Consider the following 24,706-nt stretch of genomic DNA (forward strand, 5'->3'; position numbering starts at 1 on the left):
TGGATGGCTTTGCCACCAGGGATTCCCCAACTGCTGGGCAGGGCATAGATGATATGCACATTCCCATCCTGGCCCCCGACCATCGTGCTTTGGACTACATAAACAGAAAGGGGTACTTCTCCATGGTGCTGCAGGTCCTTGTGGATAACAAGGGATGCTTTATCAACATCAACATTGACTGGTTGGGGAAGGCACATGATACCCTCATCTTCTGGAACTCCTACTTGTTCTGAAAGATGCACGCCAGCATTTTTTTCCCCCGACTGCACCATCAGACTCGGGGAGGTGAACATGCTATCTGAATCCTGGGCGATGCAGCCTGCCTCTAGCTACTCTGGCTCATGAAGCGCTAGATGGGCAGCCTGGACCCCACCAATGAGCACTTCAGCACTAGGTTGATCAGGTGCCACATGGTTGTGGAGTATGTATTCGGCCATTTAAAGAGGAGAGTCCAGAGTCGTCTCCACCCATCTGGACCTCAGCGAGTATAACATTGCGTTTGTGGTGGTGGTCTGCTGTGTGCTCCAAAACCTTTATGAGATCAAAGGAGAGACTTTTCTTCCAGGGTGGGGGCAAAGGCTGAATGACTGGTCAGGGCATATGAGCAGCCGGACACCAGCACCATACAGAAATCACATCAAGGAAATGTACTCATCAGAGAGGCCTTGAGGGAGAATTTCATCCAAGGCCAGCTGTGAGACTCTACTCCATGCCTCTCCACAATGGGCCCCTGCAGTCCTTCTGTGTGTCTTTCCTCCCCCACCACTCTCTTCCCAACTTTCCCTTTTCCCTCAGAGGAAATTAAAAAAGCTTTATTTTCTGAAACAACCAGACTGTTTATTGGGAGGATATACAACAGGGGAGGGATTAGGGACAGAATCTGGAATGGAGTAGAGGATAAGGGAACTCAGGGATGGGCCTGGGACTGGCACCTTCCTCTGGTTGTTCAGGAGGCTTCTGCTGCCCGAGAGGTCCCACTGCCATGTGTTCTGAGGCCCTGGCAGACCCTGGAGGGGCTAGGAGGGGAAACCATAGGGAGGGAGGTGGATTGTGACCCCCTCCATGTATGATGCCATGCTTTGTGTCACCGAGGAGTCATGCAGAGGTCATCGGAGGTGGGGGACACAGCAAGCTCACAGCTGGCACAGATATGAAGAAAAGTTACAAGGACAGTCATCCCAGAAGACACTGTGCATGAAGCTCTGAGCCAACACTGAAAGTCTTGGTTCAGACGATGGTGATATGTTTCGAGCAAGGTCATAGGTTGCCTAGAGAGCAAGAACTTTCCAGCAGTGTCACAGACATCCCAGGGGAGCATCACTACACCAACGGCCCTCGGACAAGCAGGCATGAGAAGGTGCCAGCCATTCCAGGCACTTGTGGGGGGGTGAACTGGGTGGCTCAGCTTCCTTCCATGTCCCGCACATGCCAGGTCCAGTACTGGTAGTGTCCCACAGAGAGAGAACTTCTATCCCTGCCCACCTGAGGAGGAGGGGGTGGTGTTGGGGGAGGTGTGTGTGAGAGTGAGGCTTTCTGCGTTCCTCTTCTCTTTCTCCCCTCCGTCCCCCCTTGTACGAGAAGGTTCCAATACACAAGGTCATACTCTGTTGTGTAGCACTTTCACTAAGTTTACTTGATGTTCCAATTGTGAGATATGTGAAGGCTGGTTCTTCTTTGAGGATGTCCCTGCGGGTGCTTCACTGTGGGTGCTGGGCTTGCCCCAGAGCCGCAGAATGGAGACTTGTTGGAAGCACTATCTGGCTGGACCGCGCATGCGCCGCTGTGCTCACCGCATTCGCGCTCTTTTCCTGTGCGCTGTCCGGCCACTCACCAGTTCCTCTAGACCACCTCAGGCTGCAGACGGATAGGAACCGCGTTCTTCACCTCAACCTCTTTGTGAGACTATACGTCCTCAAATTAACTTGTAAACTGCCTTTACCTGGTTTCTCCTCCTTCCTCCATTTGTTTCTCCCCCTTTTAACAAAAAAAAAAGTTACATTATTGAGAACTGTTTTACTGGTTATCATCTCCCTATGTTCCTGTCATTGACTCTTCCGTTCTCTCCTGTACATAGTTGTTCGTTGAACCAAAAAAAAAAGGAAAAAAAGAAAAAGAACAAAGTAAGAGAAAGAGAAACAGACAAACTAAGGGAAAGACAAAACGAAAACATAAAGATTTCATAGACACACACTCCCTATTTGACACGCCAGCAAAACTGCCCGAATGTCATCATCCCCAGGCTTTAAGAAATGCAGCACTTGCCGGGAAGCAATGCCAGCCTCCGATGGCCATTCGGACTGCAGTAAGTGTCTTGGGGAGTCCCATGTTCCCCAAAAGTGCTCCTACTGCACTAAAGTGACTGCTAGGGCTCGGAAAGATAGAGATGGCGAATGCTCCTCTTCGACAAAGCCCTTCAGCCGTAGTGTCCGACATCTGCCACCGAAGAACAGCCCCCCAAGCATCGGGCTTCATCTCCCACCATGGCCACATCAAAAAGACAAAGGCTCTCTCCCAAAGATCCCTGCCTGCTGCCATCCAAGGCAGGTTGAGCCATGGAGACAGACCCAGGACCTCTAGCATTTCTAAGCCACATCTCAAACCTGCAGCAGCGCTAAAGCTGAGGCAGCAGGCACACACCGTGGCACTTAGGATAGCATCGGTGCCGCCTGCACCCCAGCCGCCGGCACTGACTACTGAGTCATCAGTGAGAGCCTCCTCGGAGCCGATTACAACGGCGCCGACAGCCACGCCATTCCTGGACCGACATACGGTGCCGGAACAAGCGGCGCTAGGTGCAAACGCAGCACACCATCTTGGCACCGGCTCTTACGGTGCCTGAGCCATTGGCACCCGTGAGCATGGCACCGACCAGAGCTACAGCTCGCGCTTTCGTAGCAGGAGTGGACAGCCCAGTCCCCTTGACTCCCCCTTGCCTTCTCCCTAGCACCTTTACACTCTTCTCCGGCACCATGCTCTCTTTTTTACCATGGTAGCCGCCGCAGGTCTCCACGCTCTCCTGCCAGACTGCCATCGCCATTCCTGGCAGCTCAGCCTCACTATCAAAGACATCATTACCTCCGATCATCTATTTCTCCTGCCTCCTCCAGAGCATTGTACAGCTGTTCTCGCTCACTGTATTCTCCACGCCATCACTGGCATCATTCACACTCTTATTGTCCAGAGAGACACTCACCGCTGGACAGGCTATACCCTTGCAACGACTATTACACCCACGATTCCTGCAGCAGGTACTCTTATCGCTCATGCTCCGCCTACAGTTACACCTCTACCAGGCCCTCCCCAGCTCCTGCCCCCTTCATCCTTCCGGAACAGGTGACCTCGCCCTGTCAACTTCTGTCGGAACCTGACCACATGCCTTTCGCCGAACAGCCAATCGAGGTCTCCCCAACAGACTCCTCTCCACCAGACAAAGCAGTCATCCCCAGCAAGGTCTCTCCACCCGATGACCTTTGTCAGTTCCAAGAGCTGTTCAAGCATGTAGCCATTACTCAGGAGATACCGCTGCAGGAACTCAAAGACAAGCAGCAGAAACTTTTTAGAAATCTTCATCCTCAGCACAGATCACGCCTCGCCATTCCTCTGGACGAGGGTATTTTAGAAATTACAGACGAAATATGGCATACCCCGGCATCGACGCTGCCGACTAACAAGAGAGCTGATAGAAAATATTTCGTCCTCCCGAAGGGGATGGAATTCCTTTTTGCCCATCCTCAACCTAACTCCCTCGTGGATCTGGCCCAACAGAGGGCTAAGGCCCCGCAATTCAAACAGCAAGCCTCCAATAAAGAGATGAAAAGACTGGATCTTTTGGGCAGGAAAGTCTACACATCCGCAACCCTATTACTCAGAATTGCTAACTATACATTCACCTCTCTAATCACACCTTTGACACCTTCTCATGTTTGACTCCACTTATAGACCACTTGCCAGAGTCAAAAAAAGTCTATATCGAAGTCGTGCATGTAGAATAGTGATAGAAATGGAGCCGTGTTAGTCTGGTGTAGCTGGAACAAAAAACAGGACTATGTAGCACTTTAAAGACTAACAAGATGGGGGAGGAAGGTAAATGTCTGTGAGCTAATGATATTAGAGGTGATAATTGCGGAAGCTAGCAGACATTTACCTCCCCCCCCCCCCCCCATACCCCTTCTGTTCTGAAATTTGATTTGTCCTTTGCATATGTGTTCATTTTTTTAATTGTATCCTTTGGTATATATGGTTGTGACAATTTTCTTCCACTATTTGATCTGAGGAAGTGGGTCTGGCCCACGAAAGCTCATCACCTAATAAACCATCTTGTTAGTCTTTAAAGTGCTACATAGTCCTGTTTTTTGTTCCAGCTATATTGAAGTCGGTCATCCAGGAGGGCTACACATCAGCAAGAACATCCCTCCAAATGGCCATGGACATGGCTGACACCGCCGCTCGCTCTACCGCCACTGCAGTCGTTATGCGGAGAGCCTCTTACTTGCAAGCAGCAGGTGTCCCTAAGGAGTTACAGAGCAAGGTTGAGGATGTGCCCTTTGACAAGGACAAGATCTTTGCTGAAAATAACCGACCCCATCCTACGCTCCTCAAAGGATTCCCACACAACGTTGAGAACTTTGGGGATGTATACACCTCTCTTCATGAGACACTGATACACTCCATACCAGCGCAGATATGACTATTCGTACATCAGACATCAATGGCAATAACAACATCAACAACAGAGGAGCTTTGATTATCAATGCTCACGCCATAAACCCCAACGACGTCGCAACAGAACTGGCCATGGCCAAATGGGCCCAATAACAAGCAGCAAGTTTGATGCCTTAGTCGGGGGTGCAAGACAGTCAAAGGCAACATCACACATCAGTCTATCCACGTCTTCCACCACCGGTTGAGGCCCTTTTTCCACCAATGGGCATCAATCACCACAGACAGATGGGTTCTGGAAATCATTCAAATGGGTTACACCATCCCCTTCACTTCCATTCACCCCCCCCCCACCCCGTCCGTTTTCAGGGACCCCTCTCACAAACAGAAGTCCTGCAAACAGAAGTCAACTGCCTACTCTCTCTGGGGGCTATAGAGATGGTCCCAAATGAATTCAAAAACAGGGGCTTCTACTCCCATTATTTCCTCACCCAGAAGAGATCCGGAGGTTGGCGACTCATACTAGACCTCCGCCGTTTGAACAAATTCCTGTGCAAACAAAAATTCAAAATGATCACGTTGTCTGCCATCATTCCTACACTGGACCATCATGACTGGTTTGCTTCCCTCGACCTCTAGAACACCTACTTCCATGTTGCTATCCATCCATCTCACAGGAGATTCCTACGCTTTGTCGTCAGCAAGGACCACTATCAATACAAAGTCCTGCCCTTTGGGCTGTCCTCCACCCCCAGGGTATTCTCAAAGATCCTGGCAGTAGTCGTGGCCTTCCTCCAACGGCAAGGAGAAATCATTCCATAGTTGGATGACTGCCTTCTCAAGGGTCCTTCTGCCTCTGAAGTTCTTCACATGATCCATCTCACTAGACGAACCTTCCACATCCTCAGGCTCTTCTTCAACGAACAAAAATCGTTTTGTGCCCGACTCAGGATTTGGAGTTTATAGGGGCTCGCTTGGATTCGGTTGCAGGCAGGGCCTTCCTACCTTTGCACAGGTTTCAGTCCATTCAGGACCTTATTCAAACCATCACTGGCAGTCCGACCGTTCCACTCATAGCCTGTCTGAGACTGATGGGCCATATGGCCACCACAACATACGTGGTCCGATACGCCAGACTGCACTTCCGCACCCTTCAGTACTGACTGACACGGGTTTATAACCACACCAGACACAATGAACACAGACCAGTAACGCCGCCTCTTTCTGTTACACGGTCGCTCCTATGGTGGACTAACCACAAAAATCTATTATCTGGGGTACCTCCCAAACCTCCTCACTCAGAACTGGGGATGGCTCAGGCATCCCTAGATCCACACTTTGAACCTCACAGCATGGTTCCTAGCTGCCTGAACCCATCTGAATCTCAGTATTAGGCTCCAGTTAGACACGTTCTTATACATAGTAGACGGCAAACAACGAGGAATACTTACCTTCACAAGTGGCGCAGGCTCGCTCCTGGTGTGCTCCTAAACATTATCAACCTGAAGTGGCTCCTCTTCCTCTGCTATTGGACTATCTAATGCACCTAAAAGAGACCAGCCTTGCGTTAGCATCTCTCTGGGTGCACCTGGCGGCGATTTCGGCCTTTACATCGCTGGTGGACAGAGCTTCCATCTTTGCTCATCCCACCACAAAGAGATTCCTCAAGGGCCTCACTAATGAGTCTCCCACAGGACCCAGTCCCACCAATATGGAACCTTGATGTGGTTCTTGAGGCCCTAATGGGGCCACCGTTTGAGCCATTGGCCACCGTACCCTTACACCTTCTAACTGTAAAAACACTTTTCCTACTTAAAATGTCAGCACGCAGAGTAGGAGAGCTTTCCGCCATGATGGCCACACCACCGTATACAATATTCTGAAAGGATGGGGTAATACTAAGACTACACCCAAAATTCATTACGAAGATTGCATCCCATTTTCACGTCAACGAGCCAATAATTCTTCCAATGTTCTACCCAAAGCCCTCACCACGAGAAGTAGCCCTCCATTTCTTAGATGCTCGGAGGGCCCTGGCCTTCTAAATCGACCGGACCAGACCCTTCAGATGCACTGACCATTTGTTTGACTCCCTGGCACATAGATCAGAAGGGCAACCAATATCCTTTCAAAGGATCTCTAACCTAATAACCTCCTGCATAATAGAAGCCTATGCAGCCAAATGTATACCCCTTCCATCCCACGTGCCCATTCCTCCAGAGCCATGGCTGCGTCTATGGCCTTCCTTAAAGGGGTTTCCCTTAAAGACATTTGCAGGATGGCCACTTGGTCCTTCCACGAGACTTTTGCTAGACATTATTCTTTATCACTGGGCACTCATTTGGATGGGGAGGTGGCGACTATGGTGCTCTCCACAACGGATAGATAGAGACACTCCATACTTTCCTCCTTCCGTTCTGGTGACTACTGTTACGCAGTCACCCACAGTGGAGCACCCGCGGGGACATCCTCGAAGAAGAAAGCGAAGTTACTCACCTTGGTGCAGTAACTGTCGTTCTTTGAGATGGTGTCCCTGCTGGTGCTCCACTACCCGCCCTCCTTACCGTTTTGGAGTCCACTTTTTTCTGTGTGTCTTACACAGACTCCGAGGTGGTCTTGAGGAACTGGCGGGTGGCTGGACCGCATACAGGAAAAGAGCGCGAATGCTGCGAGCACAACGGCGCATGCGCAGTCTGGCTGGATACTGCTTCCAACAAGTCTCCATTCTGCGGTGCTGAGGCAAGCCCAGCACCCACAGTGGAGCACCCACGGGGACACCATCTCGAAGAACGACAGTTACTGCACCAAGGTGAGTAACTTCGCTTTATTCACAGTGCAGATAAGACAGGAGAATTTTGCCCTGTGCCATTAAGAAGCGAATGAGAGTTTGCCATTGCAAAATTTGTTTGCGTTTACTATATTTTTTTAGTGAATCAGACTTGATTGTATTTTATAGGTAGCACAATTCAGAATTATGCTCAATAAAGTAACTGCTGTATATTTTAAAAATGGTATGTTGTTCAGCTTATGTTTGCGTTCATTTACTTGAAAATTTCAAAGAAAAACTATGTTAAAATAGTTGAAGAAATGCAGTTCCAAATGGCAGAGAGGACTCCAACCTCAAAGAATAGGTGCATCAAAGCCCAAACCACATCTAGCATCAGTTACCATGAAATGGCAGTTGGGTCTCCAATAAACTTGTCCTCAGCAATCCATGATGGATGGGTTGGTAGCTAAGGGAGTTGGTTAATGTGATTGCAGAGCCCTTGGCCTTTATCTTTGAAAACTCATGGTGATTGGAGGAGGTCCCAGATGATTGGAAAAGGCAAATATAGTGCCTATTTTTTAAAAAGGGAAGGAGGACAATCCAGGGAACTACAGACTGGTCAACCTCACCTCACTTCCCAGAAATATCATGGAGGGGATTCTCAAGGAATCCATTTTGAAGCAGTTGGAAGAGAGGACAGTGATCAGGAATAGTCAATATGGTTTCACCAAGGGCAGGTCATGTTTGGCCAATTAGATTGCCTTCTATGATAAGGTAACTGGCTGTCGACATGGGGAAGGCAGTTGATGTGATATCTTGATTTTAGCAAAGCTTTTGATATGGTCTCCCACAGTATTCTTGCCAGCAAGTTAAGGAGGAATGGATTGGATAAATAGACCATAAGGTGGATAGAAAGCTAGCTAGAATGTCAGGCTTAGCAAGCAGTGATCAATGTCTGGTTGGTGGTCGGTGTCAAGCAGAGTGCCCCCGGGGTCGGTTCTCGGGCAGTTTTATTCAGCATCCTAATTAATGAGCTGGATGAGGGAATGGATTGCACTCTCAGCAAGATCACAGATGACACTAAGCTAGGGGGAGAAGTAGATATTTTGGAGGATAGGGAAAGGGTCCAGAGTGACTTAGACAAATTGGAGGATTGGGCCAAAAGAAACCTGATGTGGTTCAACAAGGACAAGTATAGAGTCCTGCACTTGGGATGGAAGAATCCCAAGCACTGTTACAGGCTGGGGACTGAATAGCTAGGCAGCAGTTTAGTAGAAAAAGACCTGGGGATTACAGTTGATGAGAAGCTGGATATTAGTCATCAATGTGACTGTGTAGCCAAGAAAGCTAATGGCATATTTGGGTGTATTAGAAGGAGCATTGCCAGCAGATCTAGAGAAGTGATTATTTCCTTTTATTCAGCACTGGTGAGGTCACATCTGGAGTATTGTATTCAATTCTGGGGCCCCCATTACAGAAAGAATGTGGATGCATTGGAGAGTGTCCAGCAGAGGGTAACCAAAATGATTAGGTGGCTGGAGCACATGATTTAGGGAGGCTGAGGGATTTGGCTTAGTCAGTCTACTGTACAGAAGAGAAGAGTGAGGGAGGATTTCATAGCAGCCTTTAACTACCTAATGGGCGGTTCTAAAGAGGATGCAAGAGAGGCTGTTCTCAAGGTGACAGAATGAGGAGCAATGGTCTCAAATTGCAGTGGGTGAGGTCTAGCTTGGATATTGGGAAAAACTCTTACTAGGAGGGTGATGAAGTAGTGGAATGGGTTACGTAGGTAGATGGTGGAATTTCCATCCCTAGAGGTTTTTGAATCTGTCTTGACAAAATCCTGATTTAGTTAGGGTTGGTCCTGCTGTGGGCCGAGGGCTGGACTTGATGACATCCTGAGGTCTCTTTCAACCCTATGATTCTAAATGATTTTATAGGTGTTTGCTTCTGTATCCTAATAAGACATCCAACAAATAGAAGATAAGAAATATAATATAATATAATGGCAGTGTTATAATTAAATGTAAGGAATATGTTGCCTATGCTTTTTGATATGAGAGTAAGGTTTTATTGTGATCTATAATGAAAAGTCGAAGTTGAGTTGACCAAGGGATATGTATTACATCAAAGTCTCATGGATAGCTGTTATGATTTCTACATAAATATAAAGGGCAGGACACTATGCTCTAAATCGTGATATGTTAAAAACCAGGTGCTGACAATATATTGCTTCTAAAAAATGAAGATGGTTATCTCTTTGAAGCAGACTCTATCTATAACGTCACATCAGTTTACAAATAATTATTCTATTAGCTGGCATAAAAATAATGTATAAATTAGTAGTTCTCAACCAGAGATCTTTAAAGGGCTGCATCAACTCATCTAGATATTTGCCTAGTTTTACAGTGGGCTGTATAAAAAGCACTATGTCAGTACAAACTAACATTTCATTCTGTTTGTACTGCTCTGCATACTATACACTGAAATGTAGGTATATTTATATTCCAATCAATTTATTTTATAATTATATGATAAAATTAGAAAGTAAACATTTTTCAGTAATAGTGTGCTGTGACTCTTATTTTTATATCATATTTTGAAAGCAAGTAATTTTTACATGAGGTGAAACTTGGGGTACATGATATAAATCATACTTCTGAAAGGGGTTCAGTAGCCTGGAAACACTTACAACCACTGATATAAACAACCATGTCAGATATGGTCAAAGGGTCTTGTTGAGCATACCACTTTAATTCAAAAGCTCTAACACAGTAGAAGAAATCCTAGTATTCTGTATTGCTGGTTTTTTGTTCAAGTTCACGTTCTTTTTTTCTAATTGGAACAGATTGATGAAGCACTCCCCTTTTTATCTTGCTCTTTGCAAATTTTTTATTCGTTCTATGAAAAGACATAATTAGAATCCTGTTTACATTTTATAATATTATTGGGTTTTGGTAATACCATGATTTTTTTCCACTTAGTCCTTAAGTAGAATTCAGGTATCCTAAATAATATTAATATGACATTTCTCTGTTATATAAAGTATGTTATATTTTTGAAGAATTCTGATTATATTGTACTGGAACATGCTCAATGTATTTTACAAGTTTACAGTGAAGAATGAAGACTACACGAAGTTTATGAAAAATAAAGTGAAATACAAACTATGATAATAAAAAGTCAACAGTTTTTACATCCAGATTGCTTAAGAGCAAAGACTAAATTAGATTAAAGATTCACTTTAGTTGTGTTGAATCTGTATCTAATTTGAAAATATCTGTTCTTTTACTGTCTTCTTCATGCTCTCCCCATAAAATGCACCAGTGGTGCTGTTCCTACATTGGAGCTTTTTGATAGCAGTACCAGTTGGAGCGTTTTTGTTCTCCCATGCCTTTGCCTCACTGCTCCTGAAGGTTTTGAAGATGAGGCTATAAAAGAGAGCATGGTGCCTTGACCACAACAGTTTTTTTGAACTTCCATAAATGCTGGATTAGATATTGTATCTGGGCCTTTAGCCCAGATTCTTAGCTTAAATAGTATCTATTACTTTTGTAAGATAGCTTTTTCTAAGTAGTTATTTGAAGTTAAGACTTTAGTTCTGCTATTAGGATCTGATGATGGATTGGAAGAAGCTGAGTATTTTAGTAGTGTGATTCTTTCCTGGAAGTCTTTCCAGTATTAGCTGCTCACACAAGATGCCTAGTCTGATGGCGGAAGGGACATTCTCTCTGGATGCTCAATCTGCAATATTTTCACTTAAGAGCACTCCTAGAAAGAGGGACAAAATAGACTTCAAGCTCTACTGCTGCTCTCCAGAATGGGTACATATCTTAATCTATGTGTGGACAAGCTTTAGCCCTTGATACTTCCAGAAAGAAGCAGCAGCAGACACTTCTGCAGAAGGGACTGTCACAGTTTTGGGGGAAAACAACAAGGAGTCCGTTAGCACCTTTGTTGTTTTTTGCTGAAACAGACTAACATGGCTACCTCTGAAATCTGTCAACAGTTTTGGGGGCAACTGCACCTTTCACCCTCCACTCCTGGTCTGCTTAAGGAATGAACCCTTAGGTCTAAGCCTATAGACATCACTACTCTCTGTGGGCCAGAATCCAGGTACCTCTTCCTTCCTTCCTCCATTCCTTCTGACTACTTGTTCTGTACTGTGATTCAAGTCCAGCACCTGTGATTTGCTTATTCTCCAAGGACTATGAGCAATGTATGCCAGTGGTTATAAGAAACTAACAGTTCTTTCAAATGAGATAACATTTATTTTACAAATAAAACAATATAGGGAAAATGCAGGAAACAATATAGGTCTTAACATATATTTAAGCTTCCTAGTAGCCTCGCATCAGTCCTGTGGAGACCCTGGCAGTTTCCAGTTCTCCTCATCCTGCAAACCTTGGCTTCCTTTGACAAAATACACTCTTTTGGAAGAAACAGAGCCTGTGATACTTGATGAATACTAACAAATGAAACCTCAACTAGAGGAGTAAACCTCTCTGGGTGAGATTGCAGGGATTACAACTGTGTGTTTGCCATGAGAAGATGCAGTATTATTTCATGAAGTAGCTGACCAAATGGCAGCTACTGTTATAGTAGAGGAGACTTTTATCACCTTCAACATTCTTGACTGTCCTTTCCAAGGAAGAAATACACTGCTAGTTTTAGATGGGCTCTGGCAGCTAGCAAAAGCAAGATAGTTCATTTCCACTTCTGTTCAGGCAGTGTTGAAAAAGGTAGTTGCCAATTACTGTGTTTTTCATTTTTTCTTCATAACCATCCAGATTCTGAACTTGCATGTGGGTGAAGTTGCAGCCCACATATTTAAGGGTGGCCTAATGTAGTCTATATATATTCTAATAAAGGAAACGAAAAAGTGGATGTTTTAGGCAAAAAAAGTATTTTAATCTGAAATAGTGGGTGTAAGAATATCAGATTAACAGACTATAATTGCACACAACTAATACTGTCTTTGGGAAAAGATGATGGTATTTGTAAAATTCATCTCAGAGTTTCCAAGAAATTAGCTAATTCCCTCATGTCTAAAGGACAGATTATTACAAAACACAATCTTAAAGTAACATTTGATTCTTCTGATGCTTCTCCTCAAAGCCATCTTTCTGAAATTGTTCACAGATTAGATCATCTGGCCTACCTTCAGAGAGAAACAATAAAATGGAGGTACTTCCCTTTAAGGAAATGGTGTGTTAAGCAGTAAAATGAGACTCTTGAAGAAGTGATAGTCACTAGGTCTGCACCCAGATATCTGTGAATGTATCAGTAATTTAGGAGAAGATGTAGGTAGCTGTGTTCAGGTATCCATGACAACAGTATCTATCCTCATTTTTCTAGCATTTATTTTTCTCAGAGATGTTTCTAGCATCAATAGCATTCCTCTGAATAAAACTGGCAGCAAAGGGGGTAACTGTTTAAGCCTCTTGTGAAGGGCAAACAGATCTCAGTGTCAATATCTGTGCTGGATCGTCATCCTCAGGTTTGACACAAGGTCCGAGTGCTGTAAAACAAATTTACTGAGCCCACATTCTGAGAGACTAAAGGTTTATAAGGATCCATTCAGCTAGTCATAGCCTTATTACATAGTTTCTATGTCAATGTATAATAGTCTGAGACTAATGGGCTTCATAATCTCAACTATATGTAACACCTTACGCCTGACTCTAAATGAAATCTCTCCAGCACTGACTGGCAAAGTATTACAAATAAAATTTAGATTGTACATCTGACACACTCACCATACCAAGGTACATGATCCAGTCTTTATCACGGGAGACTCAGAATTTCAATTATATGAAGGGAATGGCTTTCAATGCTCCAGCTTTATCAGCAGCAATCACATATCTGATGTGTTTCCAACCTGTTAGGAAGGATATTTTGACAAATTGACAGTTTGTGGCCAATGGATTTTCTAGGAAAAAAGAAATTGCACATCACGGTGCTACAGATAAAAGCAATACAAAATAATTTCTGCCTATCATCTATAAGATAATGTAGGTCTTTATGGATTATACAATGTCTATGTATTGTCTAAACAGGAAGGAAGAGTTCATTGCCTATAGCTGTGTAAAGAAGCAGTGGCATTGTGGGAGTGGTGAATTCAATACAAGATCTACTCATAGTTCTACATCTTGCAGGAAAGAAAAAACCTTCAGACCAACTGAGCAGGGACACAGCAGAACTCCACAAATGGCCTGTCTCTATGCTTCAGTGAGTCATTGCTGAGAATTCCTAATGCAGGACAAATTGCTTAAAAATAGGAAGGTCCCGCCCCAAAACTTCTGCCTCACCACACTTGTTAACAAGAAGTAAAAAAATTTAGTGTCCTTAGGCTTTCCAGCCCTTATCTCAGCTCCTAGACACTAGACTCTGATGAATACTTATGGAAAATTTTCTAATCTCAAGATATTAGCCACATAGCTAAATCAATATAAAATTCAAATTTTGCCTAATGATCATGTTGCTGCTAATCCTTTAGTAACTAAACATTTTAAGATTAATAAAAGAAGAGTGTTAAAATGGCTAATAGATTATTTATAATAGCAGCAATGTTCATATATCCGGTTTCATAGCAGTGATGTTATAGACTGCTGTATTGTAAGACTTCTCTGGCAACTTCTAAAAGATTGGGAGATCATTATTCCAGAGTTTAGTATATTCCATTTAGTTGTACATCTACTGCTCTGATTCTATGGACTGTGAAGATTCAAAATGGAATTGTCCCATGGGTATTTTATAACCTGAGCCATTGGCTGGTAAATTTTCTGTTTCAAACAAAACTCAGAGTCCAGTTTGTGGAAAGTTATGATACGCTCATGTTACTGTGAACTTCCTCCTGTGCAATTATGTCCTTTTATGGCCTGATGACTTGCAGAGCATAATCATTGGCCTTTTCAAGGCTGAAGTATCTGCAGGATTTCTATCTGGGCAGAATAAGCTTGCATCATAGCCACAACATCAGCAAGAGAGTCAGTGCTCTATGGGCCATTGTGGCTGACCTGCTATACTATATTCCGTAAAGATGAAAGTTGTGCTATATCACTATCCTGAGTTCCTATCTAAAGTAGTGACTGAATTTCTCTCTAATCAGTCAGTTAACCTGCCAGAGTTTGTAAGATCCCATGTGCATGCAGATGAAAATAGGTTGCAAAGTTTAGATGCTTTAGCTCGGGTCACCAACCTAAACCTGAGAAGGAGCCAGAATTTACCAATGCACATTGCCAAAGAGCAACAGTTCTATGTCACCAGCCCTGCTCATCTCCAACCACCATTCTCAGCACATCCTGCCCAATGGCAGCTCCACCAGTCGGTGCCTCCTTCTCCTTTTCCTCCTCCCCACTGTGATCAGCTCTCTCTGTGGGAGACACTGGAGGGTGGAAGCATGGGTATGACAGGCTCAGTGGAGAGGGTCAGAAGTGGCAGGATCCTAGGGGAAAAGGGCCTAGGGCAGAGCTGGCGGTTGAACAGTGAGCACCCTCCAGCTCAGTGGAAAGTTGGCACCTGTAACTCCAGCCCTGGATTTGGTACCTATGCAAGGAGTTGCATATTAACTTCTGAAGATCCACATCTGGCTCTGGAGCCACAGATTGGCCATCCCTGCTTTAGCTCTATATAGGGCTAACCCAGGGATGGACAAGATAAGCATCTCCCAGCCACAGCCTGCCTCTGACACCCCTGTCCCTCCCCCCGGTCACCATCCAAACCCTTTGTCCCTCCCCCAGGTCACAACTCCCTTCCCGACCCTGTACTCCCTTCTACACCCCTCCTCCAGGCCAGAATCCTCTCCTGTACTCATATTCTCTCCCTGACCTTGCACTCCAATCTCCTGACCCAGGTCACCACCCAAGCCCTCTGCATCCCCTTCTCCCAGGTCACAATTCCCTTCCAGACTTTGCACCCCCTCCAAGAGTTCCTCCCCCAGGACAGAATCCTCTCCTGCACCCATACTCCCTCCCTGACTCTACACCCCAATCATCTGACCCACGTCACAACCCCCTCCTTCACCCAAACTCCCTCTCAGACTTTACACCATCTCTTACCCTGTGCGCCCTTCTGCACCCAACTGCCATCCTAGACCCCACACTTCCTCCACAGAAAAGTACAGCCCCTGACCACTTTCCAAAATCTTGGCATGGCCCCCCACCAAAAGTTATTGCCCACCCCTGGGCTAAACAGTTCAGAAGAATCTCCAGATTTACTCATATCTTCTGGTAATAACCAAAGAAGCCAGGCAATTGCTTCTAAAGCATTAGACTGTGCATTGAGGATGGTTCCTTACTGGCATCTAGACTGTTCCTATTCCTGATGGCTACGTCTACACTGGCCCCTTCTCCGGAAGAGGCATGCTAATTTAGAACTTTGGAATAGGGAAATCCACGGGGGAATGCAAGTAGGAATAAGAGATCCTCCAGAAAAGGGCTTTATTCCGGAGGATCGCGCCAGTCTAGACGCTTTTTTCCAGCTTTTCCCCAAGCCGGAAAATAAGAGGCGGCCATGTTTATTTAAATCCCGCGGGGGATATTTAAATCCCTATTTCCCCGGAGAAGGGGCCAGTGTAGACGTAGCCGATGTGATTAGGTCCTATTCCATGAAGGCCAAGGCTACATCCATGGTATAGCTCAGATGCATTCCACTTAACAGAACAAATATGCAATGTGGTGCATAGTCATGCTCCCCATGTATCTTGACCTTTTTCTAAGTCCTAATTACAGTATCAGACTTTTGGGAAGCAGTAGAAGAAACTAAGGTGGTCAGAGTGCTATACCCCTTTTGTAGCCTTATCCTCAGAACGTGCAGGAACACTTAAGGGAAGAAGCAAGAGGGCGTGCAAGAGTGCGCCAACAGGCAATATTATCAAAAGTTCCCACCATCAGAGCTGCCCAGTTGGTGTATCCCATGGGTGTGACTATATAGAATACATCTCAAAGAACTCCAATTATGGGTGAGTAACCTTAATTTACAGGTATTACAAAAAGCTTCAGACTGCATGCACAAATTATTTACTATGATGAATTCATTTACAGCATTTTTACAATATTTAAATGGAGCAGACAAGAGAGAAGTGATTAGGATTAGCATTACAATAAAACAGTGAAAATAAGTGTATTTTCCTCTTTCATATTTTTTTTCTTAAAAATGTAAAAAAAAGTGCTACCACTAAGAACTAAGCAAGAATAAATGCACCATGCCTGAAGGATAACTTGTTTAACATGTTTTGATTTTGCTTTGATTATTTTCTAACAGTCGGAGTAAGAAAGTTATATTTCAGAGTTATGAATATTTCATTTTTGCTAGTCATCTTTCTGTCTCTTTCTATGAGTCATGAAATTTGCTATTTCTAGTGATTCATGAAATATCAGGATCTTTTGTCGCTTGATCCAGAACTGAATATAACAAACAAATGATCTTGAAGAACATTTGCATAGAAGAAATTCCTTTATGATGTGAATATTTAAGAAAATTTGGCATACTCCAAAGACAGATGGGGGGATGCTTTTTCAAAAATTGTACAGTTAATTTTAAAAGTGTCAGTGCGTATGTTTTATTTTATTATTATGATTAATTTGTCATAACTGAATATTTCACTAATATTATATATTAAATGCCATATTTATTTCATTTTAAAGGTTAATTATGTATAAAGTTAAACATTTGTTCTTAAGTAGTCTGTTAAAGCAGAGTTCTTCTAGATTTAGTTTGTAAAATCTTTTAATTTGGTGATGATTTGGCTGATCTGCATCATGCTGGTTACCTACAGCACCAACAGTCTGTTTCAGCATCCAAGGATGGTAGAGCCCACCTCATAGCAGACTTAGAACAGAGGATCAAGGCCACTGTATAAATGGAGCATAGTAGTAGTAGTTAGGCTGCCTAAGTTCTATTCTGGGTTGTCATTGACTCACTGTGTGTTCTTGACAATATTAACCAGCCTCTCTCTGTATTTCTGTTTACTGATCAGAGTGCAAGACCAGGTACTGACCAGCAGTTCTTTCTTGGACTAAACTCCCAAATAAAGATTGAACTGTAGGAGTCCCTTTTGTTTAATCTCACAGGCCTATTGTGAGACTTATCAAATCATTGTGCTATATTATGTTATCTTTGTGTAAAACAACAAAATTGCATAGTATTCTGAGGTTATAGAGTTTAGTGTTATTTAATCATGCATATCTTGTTTCAGTCCTCCTACATGAATGGAGTGTGGCCTTCCAGTTCCAAACTATTTTTGTGGAAGTCAAAAAGTGCTATGACAGTTGTCTAGTACCTTAGGAAAGTAATGGAACATTTGTTTTCTTCTGTTTTGGACAGTTTTGGTATGAACCATGATGGAATTGGAAATTCTTGTGGGACCAAAGGTCATGAAGCAGCAAAACTTATGGCAGCTCATATTACAGCAAACACCAACCCCTTCTCCTGGTCAGCCTGTAGCCGGGACTACATTACCAGCTTTTTAGAGTAAGTAATCTCTGGAGAGAATAGTGAATTGCTCCAAAATTTTATGCTTATTGGGATAAATAAATGATGAGATATAGTTATTTACACTAATTTATATCTGTAGGATGAATAAATATAAGGTGAATTACTTCCAACTTTTATGTCAAAGGTAATTTCTTTGTGTTATGAAAAGTGTTTTCTCTTCACGTTCCTTTTTTTTAAACTGTTCTGGTTATAGTCTGCAGGTCATATTTAAATATTTCATTAAAATTATGGCTGGGGAATAGAGATGAGAGGGCTTTTTTAAGGTTCGTGATGCAATTTACAATAGCCCCAAGGCTGTTGGTAATGGAAGTGGCCACCAATGAAACATTCCAGAGCCTTGTGATCCTAGAGCACAAGATAATCAGGCCAAACCCGCTCAGACATTCTGTGTATGGGGAGCCAGGAGCAGGAAGTGTAAAGTTACATATACACCGATTCTTCAAGAACTGGAGATTCCTCTTGTAGGAAACAAGAGTGGGGGCAGAAGAGTGGCTCTTAATTACCTTTCTGCTCCACTGATCTTGGGACCGACCTAAGCACCGAAAAAACATCCTGAAGAGGGGGTTGAGGATCTGTCCTTTGTGACAAAGCTTAACCTTGTGCGTCCTGTGCTTTCATGCCGATTACTTGCCTCAGAGGCTTATAGCAGCCCTCAGTTTAGACACCAACTTGCTTTGTTGAGCTACTCTCATCATTAGCTAGCATGGGGAAAGGAAGGGAAACCAGATTTCATAGTCATTGTGGCCCCTCCCAGTGGTCTAGGTCAGGATAAACTCTTGTGCCAAAACCAGTTTCTTCCTAGTACTGCAATGAGCTGGGGTAGGAGGAGAAACCTGGGCCCTCCCTCTATTCTGGCTTCCATTCCAGAGACTCTGTAATAGCAGCCGCCTATAATGTTTTTGGTAACAGCTGTATGACAGCTACAAATCTGTGGACCATTTCCCCACAGCCTTCCTTGTTCCTTTTTTTACTGGAAGTTCTTCCTCCTGGTATCTGCTTATTCTTTCTTCTCCCAGACTTTCCACCACACTTTCTCTCATCAGCTCCTTCCTCACACAGTGAGCTGTTGAGAAGCTTTTTTTTAATCCGTCTCAACTAGTTCTTGATTGGCCCCAGGTGTTCTGATTAATCTGATTCACTTGTCTCCAGAAACCACTTAATTGGCTCCAGGTAGTTCAATTGGCCTGGTTGCCCTGATTGATTCTAGCAGGTTCCTGCTGTTTTGGGATTAGCCCTTGCTAGTTTACCCTGGGAACAGGGACCTATATAATCTAGGGCAGTGGTCCCCAACCAGTAGAATGGGATCTACCAATAGATCTTGGAGCCTCTGGCAAGTGATCCTGACTGGTTTGGCTGGGAGGCTTCAAGTGCCGGCACTTCAGCTGCTCTCCCACTGCCCAACTGCTCTCCCACTGCCCAGAGCCTCAGAGCTGCCCCTGGGAGCCTCCTGCTTGTTGTGCAGAGTGCGGGGAGACAGAGGCAGGGGGCATTCATGTCACTTGTCCCCCTCCCCTGTACCTAATCTTCACACCAGCTATGTCTACACTCGTGGCTTCTTGAGCGAGTAATATGCAAATCAGGCTAAGCGTGGAATATCACCGAGCCTCATTTGCATACCTAATGAGCCACCATTTTTTTCAGAAGAGGATCTTGCGCAAGAAGGAGCATCTACACTGTCCCTTCTTGCACAAGAAAAACCCCTTGCGCAATGCCGTTCTTCCTGAAAAGTAATAGGTGTTTTTCTTGCTCAAGAAGGGGCAGTGTAGACAACTCCTTCTTGCACAAGAGCCTCTTCTGAAAAAAATGGTGGCTCATTAGGTATGCAAATGAGGCTCGGCGATATTCCATGCTTAGCCTCATTTGCATATTACTTGCGCAAGAAGCCGCAAGTGTAGACATAGCCAGAGTGAGGAGGATGGGGCCTCAGCAAAGGGGCAGGGAAGTGGTATTTGGGTATGAGGTAGATCCTGGACTGACTTAAATTCAAAAAGTGATCTTGTGTTTTAAAAGGTTGGAAATCACTGATCTAGGCCTTATGTATTTTCCGTCTGTCATTCTCCTGTACCCCTCTGGTCTGACCCTGTCACAACATGTGTAGGACTCATAGTTCTTGGAAAGTGTGGTGGGGGGTATTGATCATTGTATCAGTATAGACATGGCTCAACAAACAGTGTAATCTACTCGCCCGTGGTGAGTAGATTACACCCGGAAAAGCCGGCGCAGAGCGATCTGCGCATGCGCAGAGCACAGAATCCAAGTACTGTAAAATAAATAAAGAACTGGCTAAAAGAGAGAGAGAACAGTTTATGCTGAAAAGTGAACTATCAGACTGAAGGAAGGTGGCTAGTGGAGTTGGTCAAGGGTCAGTCGGGATCAATCTAACATTTTTATTAATGGGTTTGGCACAAGAAGTAGGAATGTGCTAATGAAACTTACTAGTGATAGAAAGTTGGGAGTAATCACCAATACAGAGGATAATCAGAATATTATACAGAAAGAACTGCATCACCTTGAAGGGATAACAGAAAAGGGATGAAATTCAATAGTACAAAGTTCAAAGTTGTGCACTTAAGATCTAATAATAGGAAATTCTGTTACTAGTTGGTGGCTCATCAGTTGGAAGTAACATAAGAGGAGGGAGACCCGGTTGTATAGATTGATCATAGGATGACTCTGAGCCAACAATGTGATGTGCTTGTGAAAAAGGATATTTCAGTTATGTTATGTATCAAGTGAGGCATTTCCAGTAGAGAAAGACATGTATTAATGCTACTGTACAAGTAAACTGATACAACCTCATTTGGAATACTATGTACAATTCTGGTCATTCATTTTCAAGAAAGATTAATTCAAACTGGAACAGGTATAGAGAAGAACTAATAGGATGACTGGGGAACGAATGGCCTATTTTATGGGAGCAAATTGTTAGAAGGTAGCTTGGTTAGCTAGCAAAAAGAAGGGTGCTCTCTATAAATGCATCAGGATGATTAAACCAAAGGAAAATATTGGTACAAGAACACATGGGTATAAACTGGCCATGAGCAAATTCAGGCTGAAATTTGGCGGAAGGCTTCTAACCATCAGCCCTGCTAATGGGGAAGGGGAGGTGAGGAGGAGAGATGGGAGAGAGGAGGCACAAATGAGGGCAGTTGTAGTCCCAGGGCCCAATGCTCTGGGCTGCCATCACTGCTACCATCGCAGCAGCAGCACCCGTAGCCCCAGGCCCTTTAAAAATTGCCACCGGAGCCCAGCGTGGTACTGTCTGGGTGGCACTGAGGGTGGGCTACTCCTAGCCCCACCTCTTCCACCTGATGCCCCAGCCCTTCTGGAAGCAGAGCTGAGGCCTCCTACCCCTGTATGTCCCAGGGCCCAGCAAAGTCTGTCACCAGCCCTGCTAATTACCAGAGGAATCAAATTCTGGAATAGCCTCTCATAGGTGTCCTGGTGGCAAATAACATAATTAATTTTGAGAGAGCTGGACAAATTTAGGAGTGTGATTATATGATAGGGTTGTTTGTGATGGTTGGAGTAGGCTTAGCAGCCCCAGGGCTCACTTCCTGGTTTATATATTGAGTTCCTAAATACTCTTGTTTCAGCCTTTACTCAGCCACCTGCAAGGGTTAGGAAGAGATTCTTCCCTTGCTTCTACCTGCAATGTATTCTGGGGTGTTTGTTTTTGGTCTCTTTCCTCTGAAGCATCAGGGATGGCCATGGCTGGAGAGTGGACACTGGATGTATTGGGCCAGTGTTCTGAAATAGCCCTGCTTGGCTACCTGGCTCTAGCTCACATGCTCTGGGTAAGTGATAAGTACCAAATGTCAGTTCAGGAAGGAATTTTGTAACTAGTAACTGACCTTGTATTTTTTTGGTTCGTTTTCTTATTTTTCCCTTCTTCTGCAACATGTTAATGCAAGTCACTCCCAGGGTTACCTGGTATAGATCACTTAGTCTTTTCTCTATATTAAATGGGCCCTTTAGAATTGGTGCACCTCAGTTTTTCCTATTCTCTGCCTGTGGGCTGTACTGCTTTCATTTGATTTTGGTTGTTGGGGTTAGTGTGTGGGTGTTGGGTAATGTTGGTGGTCTATGCTATTTAGGAGACCAGACTGGATGATCTGGTGGTCTCATCAGACCTTGAAATATAAGACTCTTGACTCTTTTAGGGTGCAATAGGAGTTCTCTGTCAACCCTGTGTCAGAGAACAGATTGACAATGAATAGGACACCCAGACAGGAAAACATCCCTTAGCATGGCTTTTAAAGCTTGTCTTCTGAGTGATTGTCCCTATACATATTCCACTTACAGTATGCATGTGTCCATATGCCCAAGAGGACAGTCTTTTGGCCCACTTTGTCAGTTGTGTGTGTGCATGCATGCTCAGTGTCCTTGTGCCAGAGGCCAAGAGCAGAAAGGGTGGAGCTGGTTAATTACACCTCAGTTCCTTCTCACCACAGAGAAATTAGATAAAAAAACTCTTGCTGGAAAGTTGCAATGTAATATCACTTTATCTCTTAGAATCCAAAATGATAACACCCAAGCCCAGGAGACATACAAGAAGGCTGCTCTCTAAAACAGAAAGGCACAACTCAGCTTGCCCAGCTCTAGACTGGCTATGCCCTGACAGACTGATCACAAGCAGGATCAGGAAACCACTTACAAACCAAATCTGCAGCCTTCAATTCCAACATAATTTTCAAATTAACCACAATCACATCACACGTTACTAAATCATGCTGAGTACCATACCATGATATTACAGGACTTTCTTCAGGTCTAGCACCTGCATTACCATGTATCTTGCTAGCATCCCTAAGTCTCAGTTGAATACTGACAAATATATAGCTGAAATAAGTCTGGCTTGTTAGTATTGTTGAAATAAGTATTAGAATTATACAAAGATGTTTAGTATTTTAGACTTTATGGAATGCTTGCAAATTGTTGCATGCATTAATTTCTCTTATAACATCTGTAGCTCATATTATAAGGTATTTGAATAATCGTCTTGTAAGCCTCTGTAAATCACCAGAGACACATTAGCTCATTTAAACTGCTGATCTGCTACAGAATGTTTTCTGTCTTGTCTAAGAAGAAAGGTCCATTTACCTACCCCGCTAGGTGAACTATAATAAAATATTAAAGAGGACAAAAGATTTTGTTATTTACATTCCTCCCCTCCATATCGCACAAGGCAGTATCAACCGTTCTAAAGATGGTATGACACCTACCATTATAGGCAGCAGCAACAGTGGGGGCTTGACCAACCCCAGGCCAGATAGCGCCGGCGGAGAAGGAGAACCCAAACCAATCAAGCACCTGCTGCGTCTACAAACAAGCAGCAAGTTTAACTTCATTGTCAAGGGCTCCAAACCACTCTCCACAGAGAAATGTCATGGTCAACTACTCTTCCATTATCGTCCCAGGCCATTCTATCATCAGTGGGCCGTGATTACTTCTGACCGTTGGGTTTTAGAGATCGTCTCTTCTGGACTCACCATCCCCTTCATGTCCATACCTCCCACAACTCCACCTACCCCGTTCCTCTTCAGGGACCTCTCCCACAAGGCTCTCCTCCAACAAGAGCTCAGTTGGCTTCTGTCTATTGGAGCAGTAGAGAGAGTACCAAGTGAATTTCCTCATCCAGAAAAAGACGGGAGGATGGAGACCCATACTTGACCTTCGGAAGTTAAATCGATACTTAAGGAAGCAACATTTCAGGATGGTGACCCTTGCTTCTATAATTCCATCATTGGACAGTGGAGATTGGTTCATAGTCCTCGACCTCCAAGACGCCTATTTTCATATTACAATCCACCTGGCTCATAGGCGTTTTCTTGGATTTATAGTAGGGGAGGAGCATTTCCAGTATTAGGTGCTACCCTTCAGTCTGTCGGCAGCACCCAGAGTGTTTTCAAAGATTTTGGCAGTAGTAGCAGCACACTTGCGATGGCAGGGAGTCGTAATTTTTCCTTACTTAGACGACTGCCTAATAAAAGGGTGTTCCTTTGTAGAAGCTCAAAACACGACAGGGAAGGTGTGACGGCGGGACTTACCCCCGCACTCCCAGCCTCGGGAGCCGAGGCCCCGCGCCCCGCGCGGACGATCAGCTGGCGCCGGGAGTCCGGCGCGGCGACACAGGCTGCAGAGCCGGGTGAAACCGGCACGGGCAGCGCAGAGGCGCTGGGCGGCCCGGGGGATAGCCAGTGGGCGCCAGGACCCGGGAGTCCGGGGATGGCCCAAGGAGGGGCAGGGACCGGCGGGACGCCGAGGGGGCAATTCAAAAGGGCGGAGGGAGGGGCAGGAGAGGGGGGAGGCCAGGGGAGAGCAGGGGCAATTCTGCTCTCAGCCTCCTCCGCAGGACCCCAGAGGAACCCCGCCGGAGGCAGTGCCGCGCCAAAAGCCCAAGGAGAGGCAACCAACGCAGGCGGCAGGCCCACAGAGGAGGAAGACGGAGTGGAGAGACCCAGTGGCGGCGACGGTCAACTGACGGACAGTAGGGATCGGCGGCCTGGGGATCTGGGCTATGACCGAAGCGGCCAGCGGGGCCGGCGACTGCAGTGGGAGTTGACCGCAGAGAGTGGACCGTGGGAACGGAGAGGTAGAGGCTGGGAGCAGGGGCGGCCCGAGACCATACGGGGCAGGGGCCCACGAACTGGGGGTGCCCCGTGACCCCTGAAGGACAACCCGGTTACAGAAGGCAAGACAAACCTTACACACTCTATACCTAATGATAAATGAGCAGAAGTCCACAACTACCCCTTCGCAAACTCTGGATTTCATAGGCGC

General features: G+C 44.9%; 1 protein-coding gene across 6 annotated transcripts in view; it reads left to right on the forward strand.

Annotated features, from left to right (window-relative positions):
• The window catches only part of ADAMTS6 (ADAM metallopeptidase with thrombospondin type 1 motif 6), a 380,566-nt gene that overhangs the window by 182,175 nt on the left and 173,685 nt on the right, over positions 1–24,706 (forward strand). For all 6 annotated transcript variants that reach the window (XM_075932396.1, XM_006117000.4, XM_075932394.1 and 3 more), the window contains one exon: positions 17,753–17,899. In XM_075932396.1, the coding sequence (XP_075788511.1) occupies positions 17,753–17,899 (147 nt within the window). The remainder of the gene's footprint in view (positions 1–17,752; positions 17,900–24,706) is intronic.

The sequence above is a fragment of the Pelodiscus sinensis genome, chromosome 6 (genome assembly GCF_049634645.1).
Source record: "Pelodiscus sinensis isolate JC-2024 chromosome 6, ASM4963464v1, whole genome shotgun sequence".
In the NCBI taxonomy this organism is placed as follows: Eukaryota; Metazoa; Chordata; order Testudines; family Trionychidae; genus Pelodiscus; species Pelodiscus sinensis.